This window comes from Argentina silus, assembly GCF_951799395.1.
Source record: "Argentina silus genome assembly, contig: scaffold_271, whole genome shotgun sequence".
In the NCBI taxonomy this organism is placed as follows: Eukaryota; Metazoa; Chordata; class Actinopteri; order Argentiniformes; family Argentinidae; genus Argentina; species Argentina silus.
Window position 1 is genome coordinate 10,001 of NW_028152278.1, and position 18,875 is coordinate 28,875.

An 18,875-nucleotide genomic window follows, 5' to 3' on the forward strand; every position below is an offset into this window, starting at 1 on the left:
GAGTAATTTGCGTCCAGCGCTGGCCTAGTTCTGCCCCTCTCTCTCTCCCTCTGTTTGGGCATCCCTTTAGAAAGCATTAAACAGGAGGGAACAATGCAATTGTGAGTGCTGCTCGGCATTATCAAAATACACTCGCAGATCAACTCCACATCTGCCAAAGTGTTGGGGGGAGGGGGGGTGGGGGGAGGCGGGGGGGGAGGGGTGGTAGTGTGGAAGCGGAGGGGGGGGATCGTATGACTCTCAACTGAACATGGGCAACGGATGAAGAACACAGTGTTCCTTTGACTGTGTGAGGAAATGTCTCGCGGCTGCCACAGATTTGCAAGAATGTACTCTTAAAATTCAAAACCATACTGTACTCTCACAATTTAATTGTACCTTTTAAAGGGGCCATGCAGTCAATCTAATCTTAACTTCTAAACATCCCTGTGGTTTTTGCAAGAAAGGTTATCACTAAATATTTTGAATCATTATTTTCCCCTCTGCCTGTTATTGAAATGCATAGACCCTCACAGAGAGACGTTCCACAGTGGCCACGCCCCTCTACTGGGGTCAGGAAGTGCGGTCCAATGGGGTTTTCCAGCGGGGTACGACTGCCTTTTAACTATAAGGCAGGTGATTGATGGTGATGACTGCACACTATTTTGATCGTGACACCCCAAACCCATGACACCCTAAATGTTTACATTTTTGCTGAGTTACTTTGGTGAGCTTTGAATTGTTCGCAATTCTACTAGGCTAATAAGTTAGCGAACATGTCTTTCTAGCTAGCACAAACAACACTGCTAGCACAAACAACACTGCTAGCACACACAACAACAAGATAACTTCAACTACATGTGTTTCTTACCGTTGTATTCTGAACAGTCTTGTACCACACCCATGAAAAAAGAGCTAGAATTATAATTCATTTCAACGGGTCTCATATTTAAGGACTGTCAGCGTACTTCACAGTATTAAGCTACTTCAAATTATAGAGTGCAATTATCAGATAAAACATAATGTATTATATGAAAATATGAACGACTTGACTTCATTTTTGGAATCTAATTTTTTTTAAATCTCGTTTACATACTATGATGATTATGCGTGTTCGTATAAAGAAATGTTTCCAGACACACTTAGATAACTGCGCTGCGTCCTCAGTACGAAGGGTCACAGTCTCTATTTAATTTAATATGATCCCTGATGAGAGCGCACCTCCTCTCTGCGCAGCCTTCTGGTGTCTTCCTCCTGATGGATCTCTGATGTATTTAACTTCGAAATGAGGACATGGTCACATAAATCCTTCTCTACTTAATCTTTCAGTAAAATGCTATGCTAACCATATTCCTGTATTATATTAATAATAACAGCTTTCGTCGCCCTCAAACATGGTCGTCTCTTTGTGACGTCGCCTTGCCCTTGTGTGCGCCTTTGAGAGGTGAGAGGTTTTGGAGTGTGCTGACTTACACGGTGTCCTTGCAGCAGCATACTGATCCTGTTTGCAAAGCACTCAGGGTCCATCTGTTGTGCCTTTTGAAGAGCACGCGCGGGGATTTAACAAACAGAGAGAGACGGCAACAGTGAAAGGCAGCTGAGGCCTCCCTGACACCCTCCGCCTCTTTGATGTGATGAAGGACGACTTGAGAAAGACCCTGAGCACATCAGACCACACAGCGCTACTATGAAAACAGTTATTGTATTTTGTATTACAGCTTCATCTCTGGGATTTTAAATAGAAGAATAGAAGAAAACAGAAGTAGAAGAAAACATTTTATACAAGTATACAGTATATTGTATGGTCCCAAAATATATGTTTGTGCATGAAAGCCTCATAGATATTTTTTATATGACAAGCTTATATGGTATATGGCGTATATGGCTTGTTGGAAAAGCGAATGATGATGTGTTTTGACTCAAACAATATACTGTATCTGTAACAGGATGACAGATGTGAGGCTCTTTTGGACATACAGGATGTAGCATTCAGAGAGAATTCCTCTCACACATAGCCTTCCCAGAAGCCATATCTGAAATATTCACTCACACACACCAGCATGAGCAGTATGAAGTGGCAGAGATTTTAAATGAAACTGTGGCAGTCATTTTGAACCAAGTCTTGCTTCATTTTAGAGAACCCCCCCCCCCCCCCCTCCTCTTCATTTGTGTATTTTATAGCACATTTATGCTCAATAACGATGTGCACTTTCGAAAATTGTTGTTGAAATGATAATAAATGCAAATGCACTCTTCAAAAAATAGGACCATTTCGAACCATAACGACTCACAAATGAATTTTCCAGAGTGCTCCATGAGTGTGGTGTATTGTATGAACCGTGCACACCAGGGGAGGCTGGTGGAGGAAGAAATCAGAGGACGGGGCTCATTCTACCGTAATGCATGGACCGGAATGAGGAACGGTATCAAACACGCATGCTTGACACCACTCCTGATTCCACTCCACGCATTACAATGAGCCCCGCCCTCCGATTTCCACCTCCACTGGCCTCCCCCCCTGGTGCATACAGAGCCTAAGAGCCTACGACATTGCTGCCCGGGGAGAAATATAACTCTCTTTCAGACGAGAGGAGAGGAGACAGTGGCAAAAAAGAAAAAGGAAAAAAAAGCTATGAATATTTTACAGACACTGAGTGCGCGAACCCACAGCACCGGGGAGACGCTCCGGCGTTTATGAAGCTTATCAGAAACACATCTCCCCCAGCGGTAGGCCAAGGGCAGCAGACATGCTGATTGTTTATCAGGTGCCTATTGGTGGCTTCCCCATGCTGTCTCATACAGCAGGAATTATACCAATCACAGGCATATTACTCTGGAAATTGGACAGATAAATGGCCCTTTTGAAGTAGAGGACCGCTGTGGGAACGCAGGACAAGGCAGGCAACGCTCCGCAGTGTCGCGTCATTGTGCTGACTCACTGCAAGACCTCACTCTGCTGTGGACCCGAGGCTTAAATCACTGCTATTCATCCATCAGAATTCGAAATCACCGCCGAAGAAACGTTAGAGAGATTATCTCTGTTGGTTGTCCCGAGGCAGCGCTGTGGAGAGCCACAAATCTTTTCCCTATCAAGAATCTGGACGTCACCTTACATCGTTTGGCAGTTCACCTGATTTATACAGTAGATGGAATCATCTGCGCTGTGTGTTGCTCAGCCCGGCCCTCCTCAGCCTGCAGTTTGATATCCAGACGAACTGAGGACATTATACCAGTGGTGGTGAGGAATGTGGTGTGAGGAATGCAATACTATCAGAAAATGTGTTTGACAAACCTACTGCCAATCAATCAATTCACTCATTCGGGAAAAAGACCTGCTGGGTTTAATCACCACACCATTATTTCTCTCAACGATATTGTTAAAGAATCTGTCTGCGCAAATATGTTTTGTGTATCTTCAAGATCTCTTTCCTCTCTCTCTTCTTATGGATTATGAGCATCAATCCATTAACCCCCCACTGTTTTGCAAGCCAATGTATTTTGCCTGAGGGAGGGAAAATAAGATTAGATTCAATCGAATGGTAATGTCCTTGAAAGGACTACGGATACTGTTGTGTTGGGAGATAAATGGAATCAAATGAACGACCCTTGAGTAAATGAGAAAGCTGATTACAGAAATTCCAGCGACCTGTGGTGAATGCAGTGCTTACTCCAAGGCTCTTAGGAAGAACTGAGTCCTTGTACAAGGGCACTATTTGATCCTGTTGTTTGTGTGTGTGTTTGTGTGTGTGTTTGTGTGTGTGTGTTTGTGTGTGTGTGTGTGTGTGTGTGTGTGTGTGTGTGTGTGTGTGTGTGTGTGTGTGTGTGTGTGTGTGTGTGTGTGTGTGTGTGTGTGTGTGTGTGTGTGTGCGTGCGTGGGTATGTCTGTGCGTGTGTGTGTGTTTTCAACTTCTAATGGTGCCTTTGAATAATATGACTTTGCTGTGAGGGATTTAAGGCTTATCCTATCTCCCAGATCTGTCAGGTCCTTTCTATAGCAACCATTCTGGGATTTCAAACGTTCCCCACACACACACACAATACCACAGCTAACTCCATTGTGCCTCTGGTTCAGAACCAACTTATCATCTCTCTCCTCCTCTCCTCTCTCTCTCCTTCTCTCCTCTCTCTCTTCTCTCCCTCCTTCTCTCCTCTCTCTCTCCTCCTCTCCTCTCCTCTCTCCTTCTCTCCTCCTCTCCTCTCTCTCCTCCTCTCCTCTCTCCCTCCTTCTCTCTTCTCTCTCTCCTTCTCTCCTCCTCTCCTCTCCTCTCTCCTCTCTCCCTCCTTCTCTCTCCTCTCTCTCCTCCTCTCCTCTCTCTCTCCTCCTCTCCTCTCTCTCCTCCTCTCTTCTCTCCCTCCTTCTCTCCTCTCTCTCTCCTTCTCTCTTCTCTCTCTCCTCCTCTCCTCTCTCTCTCCTTCTCTCCTCTCTCTCTCCTCTCCTCTCTCTCCTCCTCTCCTCTCTCCCTCCTTCTATCTTCTCAATTCTCTTTCTGATCATCCCAAGCACACCATCCATCCATGCATCCACCCACCCACCCACCCATCCATCCATCCATCCATCCATCCATCCATCCATCCATCCATCCATCCATCCATCCATCCATCCATCCATCCATCCATCCATCCATCCATCCATCCATCCATCCATCCATCCATCCACCCACCCACCCATCCACCCACCCACCCACCCACCCACCCACCCATCCATCCATCCACCCACCCACCCACCCACCCACCCATCCATCCATCCATCCATCCATCCATCCATCCATCCATCCATCCATCCATCCATCCGTCCGTCCCCCTAGTTTCACCATAGAAAGATGAATGTACATTTCTACAGACTGATTCGCATTTGCAGCGGTCAGGGCTCCGTCGCTCCAGCAGTGAACGAGGGATCGATAGAAACAATGCAGGGAAAAGGAGGAGCGTGGAGAAATCAATCATGCCTGCAGTGAAGGTGAGGAAGGCACTCTGGCGGTCCCTCATGTAATCAGACCGGAGACAGGGGGGGGGGGGGGGGGGACAGAGGGAGGATAACACAGGAGGGCTGGAGACGGGGGGGGAGGACAGAGGGAGGAGAACACAGGAGGGCTGGAGACAGGGGGGTGGGAGGACAGAGGGAGGAGAACACAGGAGGGCTGGAGACAAGGTGGGGGAGGACAGAGGGAGGATAACACAGGAGGGCTGGAGACGGGGGGGGGAGGACAGAGGGAGGAGAACACAGGAGGGCTGGAGACAGGGGGGGGGAGGACAGAGGGAGGAGAACACAGGAGGGCTGGAGACAGGGGGGGGGAGGACAGAGGGAGGAGAACACAGGAGGGCTGGAGACGGGGGGGGGAGGACAGAGGGAGGAGAACACAGGAGGGCTGGAGACGGGGGGGGGGAGGACAGAGGGAGGGCTGGAGACAGGGGGGGGGGGAGAACACAAGGAGGGCTGGAGACGGGGGGGGAGGACAGTGCCGACTCATCCCAGAGTACATGCACTTTACTCGTAATCAATGAGAGGAAGGCTGAGAGTGCACTGGTGTAGAGTTTCCCGACTCCAGCCAAGGTCTGATATACAGTGCCTTCAGGAAGTATTCAGGCCCCTTCACTTTTTCCACATTTTGTTATGTTATAGAATCAATTCAAAATGGATTAAATTAAAAGAATTTGCCATCAATCCACACACAGTACCCCAGAATGACAAAGCAAAAACAGGGTTTTTTTAGAAATGTCAGTACATTTATTCAAATTGAAATACAGAAATACCTCATGTACATAAGTATTCAGACCCTTTGCTATGACACTCTTAAAACTAGCTAAAATGCAAAAATGTCATCAACAAATCACTCAATAAGTTGAATTGAGTCCATCTTAGTGCGAGGATAATAGTTCATGTAATTTTGGAATTAATATCTTTGTTTTTATAGGGTCTCTGATTTGCATAGGAATCAGTTACACGCTGTGTGGATCAGGTTGTTGTTACAAACTGAGCCTCTCCATTTGCTCAGTTTGTAATGACAACCTGATCCAGACCGTGTGCAACTGATGTTTTTGATCTGTGTTTCAATTTTAATAAATTTACTGAAAACTCTAAAAACCTGTTTTCACTTTGTCATTCTGGGGTATCGTGTGTGGATTGATGGCAAATTATTTTAATTTAATCATTGTTAGATTGAGTCTATAACACAGCATAATGTGGAAAAAGTGAAGGGGTCTGAATACTTTCCGAAGGCACTGTATAGCAGTAGCAGAGAAGTACTACTGTATATTATTTGCAAAGACTGAATATTACAGATGGCTTACACAATTTACAGATATAATAAACTCCTTTGTTTTTTTTAGTTTTTTTTTAGTGGTGCAGTCCCACTCTTTTATTTGTATTGGATAGAGACAGTGCAGAGAGACAAGAAAGTAAGGAGGAGAGGGTATGTCAGCAGGGCATGGGCTGAATTCTAACCCATGCCGACGTGGGCGTATGTGTGCACTGTAGGCTGTGGTGCTAGACTACTGGACCCCTCCAGGCCGCTTAAGTGCTTTCTAGAAAAAAAACGTTATTCCCTAATGAAGTGATCAAGAGTTGACAATGGCAATTATGTGCCTTAGGAAGGAAGTGGTTCCAGTCAAGACAGATCCCATAAAGCCGTTCTCTACCTATGAATAAGCCTCTGAAAGAGTTGAGCTATACTGCTCTGAAATGCTGCCTTGGGGAAAGTATAATATAAAAATGATATTTATTTTGTCTTGCTTATTCTGTTTTTGACCGTCGTCAACGTTTTCTTGAGGTATTGCTAGTCATTAAAGTGTCAGGCAGAGGGGCTGAATGCAGCTGAAGGATGAATTCATCAGAAATGTACCCAGCAGCAGAACAAGTGATTCACTCTCTTTTTTGCAGGAAATGTCCTCAGATGCCCCCACCACCAAAAACGGAACGGAAAACAAGAGGAAAGGAGGCAAACGTTACATTTCTTTTAGATTTATTTGTATGAAAATAAGAGATATAACAATTACAGGAACATAAGAAAGGCTTTGTAACGTTGAGAGGTGATTATGCGTGTGTGTTTAAAGTGTATCTACTGTACGTCCGTATTTGTGCCTTCTACTTTGCCTTTGAAGACTGACAACTACACTGGGTGATAAAATCACAGAGATACATCAGCATCTACCTCTATGAATGAAATGTCTTCACCTGTTCTCTCTCTTAACTAGACCGAAGCACCCTCCACAGGATCTGTAGGAGGAAGGCCATTGCCATTGTTCTCCGATGGAGGAGACGGCCGCACTTTCCTATACAGCTTTGCCGTCACTCTCTTTTACCCTGTGCTGACTGAACAATGAAAAGGACATGTTCTAGAACAGATTGGATTCAAACTTTCCTTCACTCTGATTCTAAATGGATGAGCACTGTGTGAAGAACAGCGTGTGGCGTGCTGCGGTATTGAGCAGAGGGGTTGTGCTCCAGTGTAAATAACCACCTCAGGGAACACGATCAGTGACACGGTACATAGCATTGGGAACTGGAGCTCTTCAATAATTGTTTTTGCATGCCTTGTGTTGATGTACGTCATATAGAGCTCCCACAAGTCCCACTCTATGTCCTTGGCTAGTTGAATTGTGTCTTCTTCTGGCAGGCATAGGAATGTGTTTACGTGTTAATGCTTGATTGTCAAACACCGGCTCTCTTACAACTAATCCTTAACGTGCAGTTTGATAAACTAACAAAATGTGTAGATTACAGCATACGAAAAATTTCAGGTGGGTAGTGTTGGTACAAGGCTTGGTAGTTAATGGGTTAAAGGCTTCGTGTCAGCCTGTGAGAGGTAGGTGGCCTTCTAATTATGTAGAAGTGTTGGATGACTAACAACAAGTGGGTGGGGCCACCAGAGTGCAAGTTAAGACATGCCGTACTGCTCTGAAACCCCTCTCTGACTAGAACATGAGGAGAAACTAAACTGAGTGCTGCTCTCCCCTTCTCTCATCAAAAGTCTCCTTAATACTTCCTAGACTCATACATGATTTAGCTACAGTAAAATCTAACTAATGATACGGTTCTAAAAGCTCTTCCCCCCTCTTTCTGTCTCCTCCCTCTTTCGGGTCCCCTCCAAAATCCTTTAATCTTAGGAGTATCATTAGACTCCACAAATGTCTCTAAGAAGAAGTCTATTTGGTCAGCCTCTCTCGGAGCCTGAGTGACTGCTGATAGCTGTGTTTTCTCTGTCGTCTTTCTTCTAAAAGAGAAGTCCATGCTACCGTGGCTAGGCTAGCCATGTGTAACCATGCAGGGACCGTGGGTAGAGGACACAGAGAGTGGGTGAGGGGACAAAAAAAACAGACACTGTCCACATTTGGGATTCTTGATTCTTGGGAGTCTCTGAGAAAGCACTGGGAAGCCTGGCCACAAACAAGCCAACACTTAGGACTCCTTAAGTCCTTTAGGCCACCTAAAACGATCACGAGCAGTGTTTCAATAAGAACAGACTGAGGTGTTCTTCCCTAAGAGGTTGCGTGCCCCCTTGGGGAGTGAAATCACACGGTCGTTTCTATCTTCTCAATGATCTCCACCATGGACTTGGATGGCGACAGCAGCGAGCATTCATCCTGGTCCCAGATGCTGCCGGGGCTGGAGTTACCATCGGTGCTCAACTCGTCATCCTCCTCCTCCTCCTCAGACTCCTCCTCACAAGACTCCAGGTAGTGCAGACCCAACGCGTTGATCCCAGAGTCCTCGGAGCTGGAAGGCGAGGAGCAGTGGTCCATTTTGGGCCCCTTGATCTTGTCCAGAGGGGTATTGTGCTTGTGCTGGGTGTTGTCTGCCGGGTGGGGGGGCTGTCTGGGCTGACTTGGCGGGGGCACCTGAGGGGCGGGGCGTGGGGCAGGAGGCGGAGGGGAAGCGGGTGTAGCAGGAGGAGGCTCCGGAATGGGGGGCGGGGGCCGCTGCACATAACACATCTTGCCGTTGATGCGCTTGACGATGTAGTCGTCGATGAAGAGGTCGGAGATGACACAGTATTTGGGCGACTCCAGGTAAGGCGGCGACTGGAAGCTGGGCGCGATCTTGAGGAATCGCTCTGCCAGAGAAACGGACAAGTTGATGGTGTTGTTGTACTCCAATGCTGCAGGGGGCACTGCAGTGCTGGGTAACTGGCACACATTGGTCATGGGCTGGTACACATATTTACCTGCAGTGGAAAAGAAAGAAACAGAGAAGATGATGTCATGTCTCTACATTGGAGCGACCACCTCTACATTTGAGCGACCACTAAAAAGTGATAGTTCACCCAAATTACAAAATCACAAGTTCTGGGGGTGGCACTGGTTTGGAGAATAAACAACGGCTATGTGCTGGTCGCTTTGGACGGTGCTCCTGTTTAGTGAATGAAGGCCAACTTTGGGGGATTGTTAAGCCAGAGTCCACTAGTGACTGGGGAGATTCTGCTGTCGTGAGATTGGCTCATGGCTAATGACAGTGGCCAGGTAAACAGAAGTCTGAACTTAAGGCTGTCCTTGTCCATAGACTCCTATAAGGGCAAGGAACCAAATATGTTATATTGTAATTTGGGTGAACTATTAATGTTAATACAACGTTGTTACAATTACAGTGTTACTACACAGGCAGAAAGGAAACTGTGACCTGACTGAAATGGATGAAGGCTAGGCTTGTTGGCCATTTTCTGATAAGAGCTGTCCTACCCACTCTCCTCGACAGCTCAACTCAACTGTAAACTCATATACACACAGTTTTCAAGAGGTGCTTTTTCAATGTCATCCGGCGTTGGCAACCCGCAGTCTCTACAGTAGAAGGATGTGCAGAGCCGGAGTGCTGTGGCTCAGATGTGTGTTTTAACAGGCTGGCTCTGCTTCCTAGAGGGAGAAGCACTGTAGCAGATGACAGGCCTACGCATCACATCCCATCCCTCGCTGTCACTGTCCCTTGTTTTAGACACCCCGGGCCATACTCAGTCAAAATCACTTCCCGGTTGAAGTAACAGCAGTCTTCTCCCTTCAGCATGTTTGAAGCAATACGCCATATGTCAGGTTTCTTTGTGTTGCACCCTGTAAACATTGTTCTGTTGAGTATGAAGATTTTAAATTAGCTTTATTTTTAGCGTCGGGGGAATAGTTGGTGACCTAGCCTGGAAACAAACAAACGGTTTGACTGAGGATGTCAGGCTACGCAGGCTAAATAATACATGTGGCAACAATGAAACGTATAATATAATATATGCCATTTAGCTGACGCTTTTATCCAAAGCAACTTACATTGCAGTGAGTGCATACACTTTTCAGTATATATGGTCCCAGCGGGAATCAAACCCACAACCTTAGCGTTGTCGGCACCATGCTCTACCAACTGAGCCACAGAGGACCGCTAACTTCCATAGATGTGTCCATGTTTCTGTGAATGTGGTGGAAAACAAGGAACTACTGAACTTCACAGTCCCTTACTGCAGTGAGCAGAGGGCAACACACGGGTGCAGTGAAAGCCAAGAACATCCTACCAAAGGACCTCCGTACACAAGGTCATGCATGGGAAAGCAGTTGTAATGATGTGACTGGTGATGTGACTGGGTGACGCTCTAACCTGGGAAACTGTCATATGTTGTAAATACTGTAAAAAAAAAAAAAAAAAAAAAAAAACTACACAGCTGATTGATATTCAGATGAATTCAGAAAAGGACCGGTGTTCCACAGAAGCTAACACCCCCGTCCATGTCGGGCCTTACCTACTGTACAGGGGAACATTCGTTCTGTGAGACAAATGATTTCTCAAGCCACAGGGAGACATTTGCTGTTGACATTTGGCTTTTCATTGTATGGTTAATTGTATACCCACACAGCAGGAGGCTCAATTACCCAGTGCAGCTTGAGAGTATCCGAACTGTGAACCCAGCACAAACTCTGAAATGCTAGACAGACATAAAAACACAGAATTGACATTTTCTCCCTCAATATATATTTTTTTCCTCTGTGGCACACAGAGAGAATCTCAACACACAAACAGTGATTGACAGTCTGCTTACGTGCACGCATGCTGTGCTATATTGATATTCATGTGCGCTCCTCTGCTCTATTTAGTCGGTGGTGGAGTGCTTGCCTGACAGGTTCTGTGTGTTGGTATTGTGCTCTCTCTCCGGATGCAGGAGCAGACAGGCGGCTCCACCGTCCTGAGGAGAGGGAGTTCCTACTCGTCCCTGGGAGTCAGCACAGCTGGCGAGCCCGGCATGATCAGGTCGAGGTGAGCACGTCGCTAATCCCCTGTCTTCCTCCACTTCTCTCTCCTCTCCTCTCCTCCCCTCCTCTCCTCTCCTCTCTCCCCTCCTTTCCTCTCTCCCCTCCTCCCCTCCCATCCTCTCCTCTCTCCCATCCTTTCCTCACCTCTCTCCCCTCCTCCCCTCCCATCCTCTCCTCTCTCCCATCCTTTCCTCACCTCTCCCCCCACCTCTCCTCCTCTCCTCTCCTCTCCTCCCCTCCTCTCTCCTCTCCTCCCCACCCCTCCTCTCAGGCTGTGGGGAGCAGCACAGCGCAGCAGAGGCCCAGGCCTGTCGTTAGCTCAGGGCTTTAGGGCCTAGGTTAATGCAGGAGCGACTGGCTGTGAATAATGCATGCAGCTAACCCACCCCCAACCCCCCTGCACACCCCGCCTCCTCCCTTTCACAGAGTGGAACATCACATCACTCAGTGCAGGTCTCTCTCCACTAGAACTGCACCCCACTGGACGGGGCTTGAGGTGAATTCTAAGAGACAAATGTCTATGGTTGCCAGGTCCCCAGGTGGAGGTGGAACCAAGAGCAGAGATGGGAAACTAAGTAGAGAGGGGAAACTAAGTAGGCTAATGGTCTAAAAAGAGGGATGTGTGTCTGATTCAGTCATTACAGTTTCTTTTAAGATAGAAGCTCCAGTTCCTATGTCCTGGGAATACAGTATACAGTGCCCTGCGTAATGTTTTGTTCTTTTGGCTATAAACTCTAAAAGTGTTTTGAATATTAGAGATTCTTAGCTTTTATTTGAGGGTATTTGTGTACATATTGGTACAGTATCACCATTTAGAAATGTTAACAGTTTTTGTACATAGTCCCCCTATTTTAGGGCACCAAAAGTAATGGGACAATTGACCTGATAGGTGTCTAAATCAGGTGTGTTCCATCACATAATTTCTGCAGGCATAAGAGAGCTGTCAGACCAAGGAAGACCAAGGAAGACCAAGGAAGACTTCTACAGTGAATGACCGAAGAATGCTCAACATAATTAAGAAAAAACTCAAAACAACTGTCCCTCAGATCAGGAACACTCTCCAGGAGGCAGGCTTGAATGTGTCTGAGACTACCATACGCAGAATCACCCCCGAACTACAGAGGCTTCACTGCAAGGTGCAAACCAGCAGTGCCAAAAAGGATGGTCAGGTTACAGTTTGCTAAAAGTACCTAAAAAGCCTGCAGAGGTCTGGAAAGGCAGACTCTGTATAAAAAGTGTTGTAATTTCCAATACCAATAAAAAAGACCCTTAAATAAAAGCTGACAATGTGGACTTTAACCTCATATTAATTGTTTGATTTCAAATGTAACTTTTGGAGTATAAAACCACACGAAGAAAAGATGCTTCACTGTCCTGTTACTCACACATGGGACATACTTCATGGAACCTTCGAGTCAAATAATGTGATTTTTATGTACAGTATGGTGTCGTGTTCAGTTTGTTTAGAGTAATTCAGTTCAAGCCCTACAGTAATGTGTAATGGTGGCTTTCGTTAAAAAACACTTCCTGAGAAAGGCTTCACACCTCAAAGGCACAGACACACACAGGCCATTACTGACTTTAGAGTAGACAGGCTGGTAATTCAGCAAAACCACCCAAGAGCCACAGAGTCAACAGCCAATCAGATCCTGGCATTATCAAAATGACACAGCCTCTCCTCAAATTAGCTGGATATTTATAATTGTCCTCCTGTTTACGTATCCATGGCAACAACTGTACATCAAAAGCAGCTGGAACGCACATACACTGTGTCGCTGAACGTTGTGCAAGACAAAAACTATTTTGAGTGAATTACAACAATCATTTCAGCACATTTTCTTTTGTTGGGGGGACGGGGGGGGGACACTGGGGGACACACACTGGGGGCTACACCCGTTCGGCTAGGTCTCAAACTTCCGCAGTTCTTTGTTTTTCAAATCTGCCCAACAATGGGGCTGATCTCCCTGCCAGCGCTCAGAAAGGAAGGCCAGCTTTAGCAGCTGGACTAACATCCATGGAAACAGGAAACCCTTTCTGTTTCACACACACACACACACACACACACACACACACACACACACACACACACACACACACACACACGCCAATCGATTGTCTTTTTAAAAGCCACTGTATAGCTTATGGGACCTCTAAGTACTCTATGGCCACTCAGAAGAGAATTATGAATTCAGGTTTTCACTGCACTGCACACCTAGGTATGGGCTGTGTTTGAAAGTGCATACTTCTACACAACCACCTAGTCAGCACAGTGTATAAACAAACAAACAATAAACAAACAATGTTTTAATAGCCATGCAATCACATTTTTGCACACATACTAGTATAGTATGCTATTAAAGATGTCATACTGCATCTACTGAAAAATGCAATCAGGGACATAAAATGAGAGGTACCTGTTTGTGTATAGTAGTATGCAACTATTTAGTGTACAGTACACGATTCTGAACATATAGTTATTGTTTTAAAAACAAAGGAGGGTATCTAGACCCTAGGACTGAGGTGGAAACTTCAAATTGGTACTTCCAGTTTTTGATGACTAATGTCCAGCACAACACAGTGGTCCTCTTGCATGGCTAATCAATCACAAATCAGATTAACTCTCCCCTGTAGGCTCTGGCGAGAACTCACTGACCCTTTGTTAATGACAATTATATTACCACTACTACCCCCCCCCCCCCCCACCCCCCATGATCAGTGGACACTGCCCTTTGCACATCTGACAGTTATTGCCACTACATTCATTGCACCTTTGCACTATTACTGTAAATGATCGTGTAAAATATACACTTGACAATGTATTACTACTGTTATTATTCCAGTCATTACTGCTGCTACTGACACTACACCCTTATGCACTACTACTGTCACTGTTTTATTATTACTAGATTATATTCTATAGTACTGTTGTTTTGTTTATTTTTGTTGACTGTTGTTGATCGAGGAGCAAGATCCTAAAGCATTTCACTATATAAATTACGGCCGTATGAGATGTACGTGACAAATGAAATTTTATTTAATTTTATTTAATTTGATTTCATTTCAGTAGTCTACTGCACAGCTCCACTGCTGGGAAAGTTCAATCAGGCTACTTTACTGAAGCTCTTTAGCTTGATAAGCTACTGTAGGGCTATGTCTGCCTTGAATGATCAGATAAGGTAGAAATCAATAATTTGCAGCATCATCATCATCATCATCATGGCTCAGTTGGTAGAGCATGGTGCTAACAACACTTAGGTTGTGGGTTCAATTCCCCCTGGGACCATATATACTGAAAAATGTATGCACTCACTGCAATGTAAGTCGCTTTGGATAAAAGCGTCAGCTAAGTGGCATATCATCATCATCATCTTCTTCAGACATCCTCTGAAACACCCCAGAGTCTGAATGGGACTGCAGGCATCAACATGTCATGTCAATAACAGCATGCCTAGATAGTGAACACCAAGAAGTGATATGCTGCATCATCATCATCATCATCATCGCCATCATCATCACCACCACCATCTTCAGACATCCTCCGAAAACACCTCAGGCATGTCAATAACGGCATGCCTGTGGGACAGCGAATGTGAATCCGGTAAAACGTGTCAATCCCAATCATTTCCTCCAATAAGATAAGCAGGCCTACGGCGGAAGCACCTAACAGCCAGATGTTACATTACATTTACATTTATAGATGTAACGTTTGATTGTGACGATATCTGACAGATTGAGTAAACAGAGATCCAGACAGACAATAATTGCATACCGAATACAGAACACAGCAGTTTAACGATTGCGTATCTAAGGGGATATTGACTTGACAACAGTACAAAGTACTTTAAAGTTCCATCTCGACTGGGGAAATTGAGGACGACGTACTCCTCGTTGACAGAATTGTTGCGCTTCTATTGCGAGACCGTTTAACTCATTCAGTGCCGAGGGTGATTAAAGTCTCCCAAATTGTCAACATTCTGGTGTGCCGAGGGTGACTTCATTCAACCAGAAATGCATAAATGATGATGCTTCATTTTGAAGCCAATCAAAGTGTTGTTGCTAGGTAAAATACCACATGAAACACTTGGAACACTCTCGGCGGTGAGTGTTCCGGACCTCTTTGGCAGTGGGTGGGTTAAAGGAGAAGCCTGGTGCTGTAATCAGGGTGTTATGGATGCGGAGACAAACATTGCAAGCAGGTGGGCTATTCCATCAAGCCCGGGAGCGAGAGCTCTCATCAGACATGACATATTGGCGCTGACGCTAAACACAGCTAATTAACCGTAATGAGAGGCTCTGGCTGACTCCGTCACCAGCTGTGAGCGCCGCCACTTCAATTTGATTGAATGTTGTTTTCTTTCTCTAAACAAGGTAAAGGGAGTTTTTCAAAGTTACAAAAAAAATGACTGAATGGGAGCTGGAGCTCCCGTTGTTCGAACGTTTTGACGGTGTTTGGTTTGGAAATGATTAGAAATACAATAATAAACACTTATCCAAGCCTTTTCATTATACGGTCCCTGGGGACTTAACAATGTGGTGTTGTAGAGTAAAAAAGCAATTAATGAGTACAAGGTTTAATTTCTTAGAAAGGTTAGACACATTTGGACTCAACAATCATATCATGGTTAAAGGCTATAATCATAGAGTTACATATGATACCCTAGAAGGGGCTCTCCTCTGAATCTCCTGTGATTTCATGGTAAGCGCCATGATCTAAAAAAAAATGCATTTGCATCTTAACACAGGAAATGCCTAATGTTTATTTGGGCACACTGTGTTTTTTGCCCGGTCTACATGCTCAAAACATTGGAGAACCTCTCACATTTAAGGATTCAGTTAAGCCAAATCGTATTGAACTGGCTATCGGTATGGTACATCTGACACCTACGAACACTTCCACAGCAGTAGGATGTAAGGACAGCAATCACTGGCCAATTAGCTGACAGCATGTTACAATTTGGATTTGTGCTGATACACTTTAAGAGCTGCGTTACATTTACTGTAATTGAACAGAGATTAACCCGTTAAAGAAGAAGACACTGTAACAGCGGTAATGAATGTGGTAGATAGGATGTTCTCTTTCTAGATTTAATCTCTTGGCCGATAATCAATGTCATCATCACCAACTTTACAAGTAGCTACAAATAGCTCTTTGTATTGACAAAAACAAAGCCCCAATTCCAATACTCTAGTCACAAAAACCACTCAACTCTATTACTATGAATTGATAGCATTGTCACTATAGTTATCACATTGTTAGAACACAGGTCTATAGTTTAATTATGTGTTAATGTATGCTAAATTATATTATATATATGCTCAGAATGATAATTAGAGCTATATTAAGGGTAACACTATTTATCTCTATTTATCTTTTGCACTGTACTGTATGCTGTGAATTAATCATCAGGAAAAAACGATATGGATGGAACAATAGGAACACATGTCTGATTCTAGTACCCTGAAAGAGCCATTTACTTCTAATTAAAGAGCACGCTGCTAACAGTTTGTCACAGGGTGGCCTTGCCTACGCCTGATTCAGCAGTCTAAGCTAGCACTCCCACCATGGTGTTCAGGGTAATTGTTCTGTAGGGGGGGATTTGGCACTGTGCTGGGAAATCAAATAAGAGGGGGAGAGCCATTGTGGTTTCTTCAATATGCAACAATGGCCTGAATCATATTAATTCATGATGGAGTGTACTGTATTAAAGCACATTCATGCATATTTCGTGCCAACATTCAAGCAGGTAAACAGCACTTCACCCAAGACGAAAAACCTTTGCCTTGTCAAAACAAGCAAATGGAAATATGAGATCCCATGTATTTCTCTTTGGGCAAAATGGCTTTTTTTTTTTTTTTTCTTCTCGCAGTTCAGATGACTCCTCTAAGATTATATCACCAAGATTACAAAGTGACTGTTGCAATGTGATTTATCTAAGCTGCTAGTACTGGTATAATATTGGCAGCAAATTGCACATTGCTTTACGAGTTACACATTCAGCTGAAGATGTCCATCTTGTCGTAGAACCAATAAGAACATAATTCAGAGTTAAAAAGCAGACTCTGGGATATGACGTCACGCCCGTGAAAACAGAGCAACATCAAAGATACTGTAGTGAACGAGAGCGAACAAGAGCATTCACTCGTTCCTGAAAGCCTGGCTGCGTCGCCCCGCTTGTTTTGCCATGACATCATATCCCAGAGTCTACCTTTAAGTCTGCGAGGTTTGGTTATGGCTCGGTTTGATACCAGATGCCACCACTGTTGTTGTCGTACAAAACAGAAGTAGCAGGGTAAAACTATCGTTTCAGAGCAGTGTCTGGGATTGATATGTAGTCAAGTCAAGTGCAGCATGACCCCGAGATGAGGGTGAAAGTGAAGATTACTCCCCTCTGAGCTGAGAGATCTCATAACCACAGTTTGGAAATCCTATTTGATTCAATAGGAAAACTCCACGTCTCAGTGAATCTCACCACAGAGACTTAATCTGACATCGGGTCCCAATACAGACTACAATACTGGACTGTATATGAACGTAGATACAGAGAATAGCATTAGCTCACTGGAGGGATATCAGAACTCAAATGTACGGTTTGTCAAATAGTTTTATTAGCTGTCACACTAAATGCCAGATTAGATTAGTCTGTATTATTGATACAGAAATTAGTTTTGCCTCAACAGCAAAAGCAAAGGTCAAAATAATCAACAATCTAGGTTGGATTGGTGGTATGAAGTGGTATGAAACAAAAGGCTAATTTACATGGATACATTGAATAGGTTGTGTTTATCACATGCCACATTCGGGGGCTGTAGGTCTATGTCAACGGTCTATGTTTCAAACTGCATTCTTAATCAGCACTATTCTATAACACACAATTAATAATATCACAGGGAGCCAAACGCATCTCTTAACAGACACTGTCATATCCACTTAACGGCAGATCATGACAAAAACAATAAAAACACACACACATTCGAACAGCCTTTCGTGAGTTTCAGTGTTTATATTGCCTTTGAATATTGTTCCTATAGCTTTATTATCATCCATGGCTTTTAGTAAATAGTAAAAATAATGATATGTGTGTGATACCCTTCGTTCAGTGACAGCAAAGTTCTCAGAAATATGATGAATGCTCTAAACTGGGCTACTTACAGTGACACCAGCCCAAGTGGCAGCACCAGTGTAGCTTGAAACACTTTCCATGGCTGTGCGTGGCGCAGATGGACAGTCCGTCGCACGGTAAGAAGTCGGGTCTCCCGGCGCAGCTCCTGGCCAGCGCCTGCGCCTCATCCAACTTCTCGTTCTTCGGACACTTCTGAGTTCCCGAGGCCAACATCCCCACATCCCCCGGTCAAACCGCGACTGAAGCGCACATCTGTTTGGTACTACCACATAACACCAGCCTCAGTATCTGACGGGACAGGGAGTACAGTACAATCGGTAGGCAACTGGAAAACAACGAAGGTCTGGAAAATAGGATGCAGTCTGCCGATGTTTCAGAATAAAGTAAAACAAATAACGGCCGTAAAAGTTCAAACGGAAAAGCAATTAAATACCCAGTAAAGATGATGGATATTCTAGCAGCTCAGTGTTAAAAGCTCTGATCCAAGCGACCCGTTCTTGCGTGTGCTCCAGAGATCAATCCATCCAACCAATGAGGAAAAGGTCCTCGTTTGCGCGCTGC

At 44.8% G+C, this 18,875-nt stretch overlaps 1 protein-coding gene across 1 annotated transcript; it reads right to left on the reverse strand.

Moving 5' to 3' along the window:
• Positions 1-6,977: 6,977 nt before the first annotated feature.
• LOC310824920 (UPF0524 protein C3orf70 homolog A-like) lies at positions 6,978-18,677 on the reverse strand. Its single transcript, XM_083698181.1, has 2 exons — positions 18,344-18,677; positions 6,978-9,140 (listed from the first exon to the last, which is right to left on the reverse strand). The coding sequence occupies exons 1-2, from the start codon at positions 18,525-18,527 to the stop codon at positions 8,488-8,490; spliced, it is 837 nt and encodes a 278-aa protein (XP_083554307.1). The 5' UTR covers positions 18,528-18,677; the 3' UTR covers positions 6,978-8,487.
• Positions 18,678-18,875: the final 198 nt, after the last annotated feature.

Excerpts from the sequence above, each read along its gene's own strand:
- LOC310824920 (XM_083698181.1), bottom strand. The coding sequence starts at position 18,527 with ATGTTGGCCTCGGGAACTCAGAAGTGTCCGAAGAACGAGAAGTTGGAT. Across the intron at positions 9,141-18,343 it reads CCACTTGGGCTGGTGTCACT|GTAAATATGTGTACCAGCCC; the intron begins GTAAGTAGCCCA and ends TTTCCACTGCAG.